The following is a 12,061-nucleotide window of genomic DNA, read 5'->3' as shown; positions in this document are numbered from 1 at the left end:
ACTTCTGTATGACCTCATCTTAACTAATTACATTTTTTTTTTTTTTCACATACTGTGACCCTTTTTCCAAATAAGATCACATTCTGAGGTACTGGGAATTAGGACTTCAGCATATGAATTTTGGGAGAACACAGTTCATCCCACAACAAGATTTTGAGATCTGTAGGTGAAAGAGGATGATAATGTTTATATTTTCCTTCAAATAGCTGTTTTAGAATTTTGAATAAGATGCAGCTTTTAAGACATGGTAGTTGTGAATATGTTACTAATGGTATTGTATAGTATTACCTTTATACCCAGGGAACAGCACATTCTTTACTGTTAGTTTTCTTTGTTTACAGGTTATCAGAGCATATTGTTATTGATGATTATATCTAATTATCAGATTTAGACCCTGATTATTAGCAAAAGACTCCTAATAGACCATCTTGTATATTTAGTGATTGGTTGTCTAGGAAGAAGCGTTTATGTGTACTGTTATTAAATCAACCTGGGTCATAATCGGTCAGTACTGCTGGGGCTTTTCATGGTCACTTTTGGACATGCACATGTGCAGGGCTGCAAAATATTTGAGTCTCTTGATGTGTGCACATTCCCAGTTGAGGTTCAGCAAAGTGATGCTCTGCCTTGTTTCAGCTTTCATTCTATAAATGTGTCCTTTTTGCAGTATATTTAGTGCCATGTTTTTCACATTTTCTTAATTTTTCTTGGTGATTTCATTCTTTAAAATGGCCCCTGAGCATAGAGCTGAAGTTTTATCTAGTGTTCCTAAGCACAAGAAGGCTGTGATATGCCTTGCAAGAAAATACATTGAGGCTTGAGCTTATAGTGCTGTTCACTGTGAATTCAATGTTAATGAATCAACAATATATATTAAGATATCTTTAAACAGGAACACACATAAAACAAGGTTATGTATTGATCGGTTGACAAAAATGTTGTGATTAGAGGCTTGTAAGAACCTAATCCTGTATTTTCCTTAGGGGCAGTGATTCAGTATGAGGACTTTAAGTATTCATAGTGACTTTATAAAACATAATTACGGGAATAACAAGAATGGATTGTATTCCCAACTAGACTAAAATGAAAAGATTAAAATTATAAGTGGGAGAATAATGGGTTCTCATAGAAGGATGGTTCAGTAGTGAAATAAATGATCAGTATTTAGCATCCTTCGATTTTCTTCAGATATTGTGCAGTTTTATGTCATCTTTTAGGAAAGTATAGAAGGAGTCTGGAATTAGTCTCTTTGTAGTTCTTTTCTCTTTTTGTGGCTTTCATTGACCGTGGTTGAGAATGCAGAATTTTTCATTATCTGTGCATAATGGCAAAGAGAAGAAAATTGATAGAGGAAGATGGATGTTTCACAGTTACTAGAGAAATTAGAAGGTGAATGTAGATAGCATCACTATATGATGATAGTGACATTGATCATGTAAGTGAACTCTTACATAGTGAGTCTGGAGATGATGGTCTGCATGGATTTTCACAAACTCAAGAATTGATGAATGTACTTCTTAGGTCCCAAAGGAAATAGGATGTTCTTATTCAGTTCGTTATTCATTAGGAAGGATTTTATCAGGTAACGTTTTGCAACAAGAACCTGGAACTATCCTGTATTGCTGTAAAAGGATGTGACAGTATTCTTTCTTCGTTTGTTTATGCAGCAAAATTTATCTGGTGTAGTTTGTAAATGAACAAATGATGAAGTCAGATGTGCATACAAAAGTAATTGGGAGGAAATAGATGTAGAAATGAAAACCATGATTAGGTTGAACATTTTAATTGGTTTTTATAAATGTAAAAATGACAATGTTTTGCATTTATGGAGTAAAGAAGATGGCCTGTTAATCCCTCAATAAAATGATGTACCATCAGTTTTAAAAATACTGCAATTTTAACAATACAGGTGTAAAAAGAACCAGAAGTAATGATGAACTTGGACCTATTAGAGATATATTTGGAGTATTATCTACTATCAGTGTTTACAAGATGGATATGTAACATCTCTCTAGTTCTTTATCTTTTCTGTTTTTGCTCCTGTCTCTGAAAAATGTATTTTTTCTTTCCCAAGGCAATCTCCTCCACTTATGTTTTCTTTGCCTTTTTGTGCCTCCCAAAACTAAATGTTTTTTTGTCTTCCCTTGAAGAGAAATATTGTGAGCCATGAATACTGATATGAACAGTGTTAACTTTTCTCAAAGTTTTATTATGAGCACTTTGAAGGAAAAGTTGAAAGAATAGCACAATGACCAATAGTTAAGATTTTTCCACATATTTTTATTTGTAATTGTATTTTTTTAAACAGATACCTTATGTCTGAATTACAATCAGTTATTATAATGATCATGTGCTCTTGCTAAACCTTTTCTAACAAGCTTAGCATTATATGTTCATATTTCCAATATCTTTTTGTAGCCCCTATTTATCAAAGGAATCAATTCTTTTTCAATGGGCTTGCTTGGCAAGTTTTTCTTTTTTATTTTCTGCCCTGTTATATATCCATACTCATCCTAAGTTGAAGTGAATTTAATCCCCATTTACCCTCCCTCCTCTAATTGTGTTACTTGGCCTTGAAAGGCAAATATAGCTTGGTGATTAAAACTTCACAGACTTAGCATAGTACCTAGTACGTAGGAAACACTCAATAAATGTTAGCTGTTGGGTTTGGTATGAATTGTTTTCTTCTCTTTGTTACACAGGGCATCATTGAGTCAGGCTTTCTAGTGAATTTTTTGTTTATTTTGTTGATTATTCTCCCTTCATTCTTGCTTATCATTGACTCTCTTTTCAGACCATCTTGTTTTGAGCATTCAACACGAAAATTTGACTGTGATGTGAAATGTTTCAATATACCATTGATGTGACTTTCTAGCATATTGGGGGGTGATGGTTGAGGCTATTCATTTTGACGAGCCATTTGGAAAAAATGAGTAATTTTTTTTTTAAATTGAGGTTATGATAGTTTACAACCCTGTGAAATTTCAGTGGTACATTATTATTTCTCAGTCATTATAGGTGCACCACTTCACCCTTTTTGCCCCCTCCCGCCCATAACTAATAATCTGTTCTCTTTGTCCACATGTTTATCTTCCACATATGAGTGGAGTCATACAGAGATTGTCTTTCAAAATGAGTAATTTTTAAAAATAGTACAGAGAAGTTATCAGTTTTGTATATTTGTTGTCTGAAAAGCCTGTATTAAAAACTATCCCCAGAACTTATAACTGTGTTGTGTTTCTTTAATAACGTATTTCTAGGGGGCTGGCTTGGTGTAGCAGTTAAGTTCATGTGCTCTGCTTCGGTGGCCCAGGGTTTGCCAGTTCAGATCCTGGGCGTGGACCTACACGCTGCTCATCAAGCCATGCTGTGGCTGCATCCCACGTAGAAGAGCTAGAGGGACTTAGAACTAGGATATATAACTATGTGCTGGGGCTTTGGGGAGAAAACAAAAGAGGAAGATTGGCAACAGATGTTAGCTCAAGGCCAGTCTTCCTCACCAAAAAAACACCCAAAAACGTACCTTTTAAAATAACGTGTTTCTGAAGTCGTTATACATTCTCAAAATAGATGTCTCAATAATTTGATGGGGCTAAAGTTCTGAGAGAACAACAATTATTTATTTTGAGTTTTTAATTTGTAGGAAAAAAATTAAAGAGCTCAGGTCAGTTTTAAAGTGAGAACACTGGTTTTAATACATTGCTTTAACTATTTTCTCTAACATTATATTTAATTTTTTAATTAAATTTTATTTTTGGTTTGAATAGGCAGTATATTCACATGGTTCAAAAATCAAAGTAATATAAATATGCATTGAAAAGTTTGCTCTTACATTTGACCACCCTGTTTCCCCCCTCTTTCTGCATCCCATATAGGTAACTTAAGTTCATTAGTTTTTTGTATCTCTTTCCAAGATTTCTTTATGTAGATGTAATCATGTATGAATATGTGTTTTTATTCTTCCCTCTTGCTTACATCATGTACACTATTCCACATTTTGATTTTTTTCCCTCCTTTGAAAATGTACGCTTGATGTCTTCCCATATCAATATGTAGAGTTTTCTCATTATTTGTAGAACATAGTATTCCAGTGTGTAGATGGATACTTGGAATATTTCCAATCTTTTGTTATCATATGTTGCTGCAAATATAGATAAATACATACACGTTCATCACACACACGTATTTGTACTCGACTCTTCTGGATTCTCCACTGGGGGCTTGTCTAGACAAAAGATAGATTAACAAGAGAAAAACAAGACAGAAGTTTATTAACACATGCATTGTGCTTACAGGTGGGAGCACTTGGTAATGAAATTGGTGCTAGAACATGGGCTTATATAGCATCTTAACAAAAGGAATGATGAAATTTTAGAGATGACACAAAACGAAAAAGACTGGTTTTCTTTGGTGTCAAATTGGGGGAAGGTAAATATGTGGTGGTGCTAATGGAAGATAAGGGCTAGTTAATAAAATTTATGTAGATTCCATTGGTGCTGCATGTGAGCTGATAAGGGTCTAGAGTTGTCTGTGGCGATTAACTTCTCTCCTTTCTGGTAGAGAGGGAAGGGAGGCACACCTTTGCAAATTTATGTCCTGCTTTTAGGCGAATGGTGGGTGGGGTGCAGAGAGCTTTTCTTGTTCTGCTGCTTAATGACCTTCAGCTTAAAATAATCCTTGTGGCAAAGTGGCATATTTTGGGGTGGCACATTCTGCTACCCTTCTGTACTTGGGTGCATCTGTAGGATAATTTCCTGGAAATGGAATTGCTAGGTCTGAAAGGTAAATGCGTATCTATTTTTAGGTATTGCCACATTCCTCTCCATAAGGTTGGTTCTGTTTTGTACTCCCGTTGTCAATATACAAGTGTGCCTTTTCCGCTAACAGATTGTTATCAAACTTTCAGATTTTTATTAGGTGAAAAATGTTATCTTGGTGTGTGTTTTTTTAATAAAGCATAGACTTTCAGAAAAATTAATCAACTATATTTTTTAGATTCACAGCAAAATTGAGCAGAAAATAGAGAGTTCTCATATACCCCACTCCCACACATGCACAGCTGCCTTTAACTGTGGGGACTGTCCACAGCCTTTAACACAGTGGTACATTTATCACCAAAATGAACCTACATTGGCACATCATCATTATACAAAGTCGGTGGTTTATGTTAGAGTTCACTCTTTGTGTTGAATATTCTGTGAGTTTTCACAAATGCATAATGATACGGAGTATTGTACAGAATACTAGTAATATCATGCAGAATAATTTTACTACCCTAAAAATCCTCTCTGCTTTACCTCTTCATCCCTCCTTCCCCCTAGTCCCCAGCAACTGCTAATATTTTTACTGTCCCCAAAGTTTTGCCTTTTCTAGAATGTCATATAGTTGGAATTAATAATACAATAAATATATAGCCTTTTCAGATTGGCTTCTTTCACTTAGTAATGTGCATTTAGGTTTCCTTTGTGCCTTTTTGTGGCTTGATAGCTCATTTCCTTTTAGTACTGAATAGTATTTCATCATCTGGATGTACCACAGTTTATCTAATCACCTACTGAAGGACATTTTGCTTCCAAGTTTTGGCAATTATGAATAAAGATGCTATGAATATCCGTATGCAGGTTTTTGTGTGGACAGAAGTTTTTAGCTCCTTTGGGTAAATACCAAGGAGAGTGGTTGCTGGATCATGTGATGAAAGTATGTTTAGTTTTGTAAGAGACTGACAAACTGTCTTCCAAAGTGACTGTACCATCTTGCATACCCAGCAGCAGTGAATGAGAGTTCCTGTTCCTCTGTATCCTCGCCAGCCTTTGGTGTTGTCAGTGTTTTGGGTTTTGGCCACGTTAATAGGTGTATAGTGGTTTCTTTTTTAATTTGTAGTTCCCTGATGACATAAAATGTAGAGCATCCTTTCATATACTTACTTTGCCATCTGTATGTCTTCCTTGTTGAGGTGTCTGTTGAGATCTTTTGCCTAATTTTTAATTGAGTGATTCATTTTCTTATTGTTGAGCTTGAGTTTTTTATATATTTTGGATAACAGTCCTTTATTAGATGTCTTTTGCAAGTATTTTCTCCTAGTCTGTGGCTTGTCTTCTCATTCTCTTGATAAATATAAACTTTTATAATTGAAGGTTAACCCATATATAAAAGTACACAAATTAAAAGTGTATGGCTTTATGATTTTTCTTAGTGAACATATTATTGGCTTCTCAGTATCGTTTGAATTTGCATTTCTGTCATCAGTTAAGTTGAACGTCTTTTCATATGATTAACGGCCATTTCTGTTTCTTTTTCTGAACTATCAGTTCACATCTTTTGCCCATTTTTCACTGAATTACTGTTCTTTTTTTTTTTCTTTTCTAGTAAGTCTTTAAAAATTGGGAAAGTTACTTCTTTGCTTGAGATATGAGTAAAATTTTCCCCCTATTTTGTTATCAGCCTTTTTACTTTGCTTTTCGTTTGTTTTGCTGTAACAAATAATTGGAATTTTCTCAAATGGGTACATGGAATCTCTTCCTCTTTCCTCAGCACAGGACTTAGCTTAAGTGTCACTGTCTTCCAGAATTCTTCCTAGTACCTTTCAGGGTTTTAATAAGTATCTCTATTCCCATGTTGCCTTTTGTATATCTTTATGTTAGTGTTTAATCACAATCCTTATCTCTTTTTCTAAAGGCTATAAAATCCTTGAGGGCTAGAGCTCTGTTTTATTTATCTTTGTGTCTCTAGTGCTTGGAGCACAAGAGGTATACAGTAAATATTGGTATGAATGATTGTTTCTTGGATTTTTGGTGCCTTTGATTTTACAACCATTGCTATCTAATTTAAGTACTCTTCATTTGTTACTGTTGAACCAACCTGTCCTATTCTCTTGTCATCCTGTCATTTTCTGTTGTTTACCACATTTCCTTTGAAGATTGTCTTGGAGAATCATTGACTTATTTCTGGGGAGACAGTAGAGCTTTTGTGTGTTTTACTTCTTTCTTCATAATTAAGATTTATGGGAATATTTTGATGTAAACAAATGATGTCATACTTCGAGGGCCTTTTGGGGGGTGACAATGTGTTATATCTTGTTTTCCTTTTTTGTTTTCGTATGTTTCTACAATTTTATAAAAACATATACACAAAATATATACAGAAAGTGAGATATTAGTATAATGAACTTCCACGTACTGTTTACTAGCTTCATGTCTTATTAACTCACAGTACTTTAAGGTAAGTACTTAAAATAACATATTATTAGAGTTGACAGATTCCTAGAAGCTATCTAGGGCTAGCCTCACATCCCAAAATTCAGGATAGAATTTGAATTTCTCTACATAGAAAGCTAAACCTCCTTGATGCAGTCCATTTCATTATTGAACAGCTGCGTTTGTACATTGAGCTAAAATGTGCTTCTGAAGAAACCCTGATTGATTCAGTGTCGTCTTCAACATGAGGCTCTCAATTTATTGAAGACAGAAATTATAGCTTTCTTATTAAGCTAAAAATGTTAATTTTAAACGACATCTTAAAAAAAACTTATAGTGGTACTAGGAAAAATCTGATAAACGTTATATCTTAAGGAGACTAAGGAAACAATTTCACATTCTTTACTGATTTGTCACTGGTTACTGACAATCTTATGAAGAGCCAATATTTTAAATTAATTTCTGGTTAAAACTTGAATATGTTTTAACCACATATAGAGTTTTTATATCTTTGATGTTAAAATGGCAGTCCATAAACTGAAACCTATTCGTTATGGTCACATTGCCTTTCAGTTCTCTCCTCAGCATATCTAGTAGATACTTTACTTATGAGATATGTAAAGAATTTGCTGTCAGAAATTGCCAGTTCAGATTATTTCATTAATTTCAAAATTACTCCATGGTAGTATCTATACAGTAGTATGTGTGTCAATTATGATTTTATTAAAAAACGAACAGCCCAGGTTAAGTGATTCCGTTTTAGCTTGACTCCTCTCTTTTATTGGTAGTGGCTTTGAATGAAGAGCATTTTCTGAGAGAATCTTTATAAACCTTTAACTTCTTCCCCCAAATGTTCAAGTCACTTAATATTCTGAGTTGATTATGCCCTGTGATGTATATCTCTATTTACCACAGTGAGAATGTTGTATGGAACATATTTGTTAGATTTTTCTAAATAACTGAAGTTATACTTAGTCTGTATTTCAGCACTTCTGTACCTTTTTTGTACAAGATAAGACTGTGTTTTATTCTCATCGTGAGTTCAAAACTAGAATGTAATGTGTCTCTTCTTGATTTCTGTAGAGCAGGTTGTTGCCCTGGATGCCCAAAATATCGTAGCTGTTTCATGTGGAGAAGCTCATACATTAGCACTAAATGACAAGGGCCAGGTGTATGCCTGGGGTCTCGATTCTGATGGACAACTTGGCCTGCTAGGATCAGAGGAATGTATCAGAGTACCCAGGTAACAAAAGTGACCAAAAAGAGGTCTTTAACAATCTTTTATAATAAATTTATCTAAATTATTGTTTACTGTGGGCATGTAAGAGTTGACACCTAATTATTTCTCCCCTTAGAGTTCCTAAGGAGTTTACTAGGTAGATTCTTGCCTTTAATTTGGGTTGAGTGCTATTTTTTGTATACTTCATATTTTCCCCCAAATTATTTATGTTTGTAAAGGAAAACGATGAAGAATATGTACTTTATGTTTTTTCTTACTAAAATTTTTAAGTGGGTTAGACTAATTTAAACTAATTCTCTTAAGTACCCCAGCTATTGAAATATGTATTAAATGTTGGTTGGTTGCGTGTTTCTCTGTCTCGTTTTAGTTTTTATTGAATATATAAGTCCCACATAGTTAGTGTAAAAAGAATTCAGTCTCTTTCCACTTTTTTACATAGAACCATGATTTAATTTACATTAACCACTAATTCATCATAGAGTTATTTCAAATTAAAAATAAACTATGTCTCATCGATGTTGTAGTCTTACAGATTTACATCAAGCGTAACCATTGTTTTAATATTAAAAACTATAAGAGCATGAACATATCTAGGTAAAAATATAGAGATTTAAAGAAAAGTATTCATTTTCTTTTGGATACATAAACTCATGCTTAGTTTTTAGAATTATACAAATTCTTGCCTCCTTAAACTCTTGTTCTTTCTTCTTAGTAATAGCTATAGAGACAAAAGAGAACTCTCCAGGGAGCCAAGATCTTAAACTAATTTTAGATTTATTCCAGGTAGCATTTTCTTTTTACTCACATTTAGATATTTTGTTTTTAGTTTAACATTGATAATGTTTGTTTTGGTTTAAATAATAGGATGTAACTACGAGGATAAGAAAATGGAGCACAAGAACTAATATATTTCAGAATAGGAACTCTAATCGTTGTTAGAAATGAGTTTTTTTTGACCAAGAAAGGTAGCTAGTTCTTTCAGTAAGCCTCTAACCTTTCCCCCAGATGTATATGTTTATTGAAAAACTTAAAGTATACGTTTAAAGTATTTGCTTTGTTTCAACATTTCAAAAGTTTTTTTGATCTTTTAGTTTGACATTTTATATTTGTTCTAGTAATGAACTGTTTGTAGAGACTTGGATATATCACATTCATATGTTTTCTTTGTTGAACTTGTAATTCAATTCCACAAAACTCCCCAAATTTCCTCCCCCTTGTTTCTTCTGAGACAACAGGCAAACACAATTCCCCTTATGTTTTTAATGTCTCTTAATGATGGTGCTGTTGGGAGAAAATTTTTCTTCCTTAGGTTAAGTAAATAGAAATTTTTTAGTCATTTCAATTTTGATTTCTTTCAGAAAATGATAATTTGCAACCAAATGGTTATTGGCTAGATAATACAAAGGATTCCTTGAAACATAGTTACCTCACATTTGTAATGTCCTCTACTGCTTTTATTTACTCCCAGAAGTAATTGTTGTAGAATGGGATTTTTTTTTTTAAATTAAGGTTATGAAAGTTAACATCCTTGTGAAATTGCAGTTGTACATCGTTATTAGTCATGTTGTAGATACACCGCTTCACCCCTAGTGCCCTCCCCCCACCCCCTTTCCCCTGGCAACCACCGATCAGTTCTCTTTGTCCATATGTTAACTACCACCTAGGAGTGGAGTCATACAGAGTTCGTCTTTCTCTGTCTGGCTAGAACGGGATTTTTAATTTAAGATTTAAAAAATTTTGTGTTTTTAGGATTGAAAAGGGTTTTCTAAATCAATATTCTCAAAACCATGATTCATGGCAAAGCTTTCTAGTTTTCCTTATTTTTACTCCCTGGTCTCTTAATTCTCATACTTAGATTTTTGTTGCTGTTCACTTCTGGCATAAGAGATTTCAGTCAGTAATCTATAGATAATTAGTAAATGGAAAGAAAGGTAATTTATAGGGAGAAAATTTTGTTATATGACAATTTATTTAAGGTTGCTTAATAATAAATTATGTATTTGTGACTTTACTATTTTGTGAACCTGGATGGGGACCTGAAAGAGATCTTACTTGAGTCCTCTGGTTTAAACTTCTCTGTTTTTTGTATTGCCAAACATCTAAATTAACTTTAAGCTGTGTGTTAAGGCATTTCTTCTGTTCAACCTTCTTAGTTTTTCAGGGACTGAGCTGATTGTTGTGACATAGTCCTTACTCACTTTTTAAAAATGTTTTAAAGAGCAATTTGGTATTTCAGTAGAAATATATTTTTATGAAAGACTGCCAGTGATTTTTTTCATTTTTAAAGTGTCAGTACCAAATCATTTTCTGGATACAAGGCTTTTCCTAGATGTTTAGAGCTGTTAGCCAGCTTTGTAAATTTCACACACATTTTGAGTAAAATGTATAGAAAACAGGAGGAAATTCAAATATATGTCAATACGTTTTTTAAAATTAGTGTTTATGATTTTCATAAGTGTTCAGAAAATCAAGAATCACATTATGCCAAACTTTCTTGAGAACAAAATACACTTTTATGCCAATAGGTGTAAATTAAGCAACACTTTAAAATTAAAGAATATAAAATTAATAATAGATTATATTTGAAATTCTTACTAGCTTGATAATCTTTTCTTCTGATTTTGTTTTGAAATCGCTACTTCTTGGGGAAAGACAAATTATTCAATATCAGTGGTCTCTGTAGACCTGCATTTCTGGCTAGTTACTTCTTTTTATGTAGGATGTGTGTTATACTTTTATTAAAACAAGAGTTAAGCCTAATTTTACTATCTTTTAGTTTAAGTGGAAATACGTACTTTTCCCACACAAAATTTAGAAAAAAATTGTTGGCAATGAAGTTGTAGTTGACTTTTTAAAGTTCTGTTTTTTGGACATAAAATTAACAATTATGACAAGATGGTTTAATATGATGATCCTTGTGAAGAACAGCTATTTCTGGGCTACAGAAACTAATTAAACATATTTGAATTGTCAGCTTGATCAAAAGTAAAACTTATTTTCTTGATTTTACTCAGTTTTAAGCATATTATAATTTTTGCCTAATATTAGCATCAGAAAGTTAAGAACATTTTAGAATAAAAAGAAAAATTAAAGAGTATTTCTTAATAGTTGAGACTAGATTCGTTGTTAGCCTAAATTTTTTAAAATTGGAAAAAGAGTTGGTGCTAAGACTTTTCTCAAATCACTAAGAAAGTTGTGGCTTAACTGGGAAATAGAAAATTGTTAATTATGTTTTATCATCAAAATATATTTTTAAAACCTCTTAAGTATGGTTGACATACAGAAAGCTGTACCTATTTAATGTATACACTTTGATGAGTTTGAAATTGGCAAATATTTAATGCTTTAGTTCTTCAATTTATTTATTTTTTTGGTGAAGAAGATTGGCCCTGAGCTAATATCTGTGCCAATCTTCCTCTATTTTTTTTAATGTGGGATGCCACCACAGTGTGGCTTGATGAGCTGTGCTAGGTCCGACTCAAGATCTGAACCCGCAAACTCCCAGCAGCTGAAGCTGAGCACACAAACTTAGCTACTGTGCCAGCCTGATAGTTCTTCAGATTTTTAATTATATAATGTAGACTTTTCACTAGTCTTTAACAGTTGGGATTTTACCTTTTCAAACAGC

The 12,061-nt window shown here is 33.2% G+C and overlaps 1 protein-coding gene across 17 annotated transcripts in view; it reads left to right on the top strand.

The window, feature by feature from the left end:
• HERC4 (HECT and RLD domain containing E3 ubiquitin protein ligase 4) overlaps positions 1 to 12,061 on the top strand; it is a 141,033-nt gene that overhangs the window by 20,546 nt on the left and 108,426 nt on the right. For all 17 annotated transcript variants that reach the window (XR_011523882.1, XR_011523885.1, XR_011523878.1 and 14 more), the window contains one exon: positions 8,277 to 8,436. Coding sequence is in view for 4 of the 17 variants with exons in the window: in XM_070563888.1 (XP_070419989.1) it covers positions 8,277 to 8,436 (160 nt within the window). In the remaining 13 variants the exon portion in view is untranslated. The remainder of the gene's footprint in view (positions 1 to 8,276; positions 8,437 to 12,061) is intronic.

The sequence above is a fragment of the Equus przewalskii genome, chromosome 1 (genome assembly GCF_037783145.1).
Source record: "Equus przewalskii isolate Varuska chromosome 1, EquPr2, whole genome shotgun sequence".
NCBI classification, from domain to species: Eukaryota; Metazoa; Chordata; class Mammalia; order Perissodactyla; family Equidae; genus Equus; species Equus przewalskii.
The sequence above is the reverse complement of the archived record's forward strand: the minus strand, read 5'-3'. Positions and strand labels throughout refer to the sequence as shown.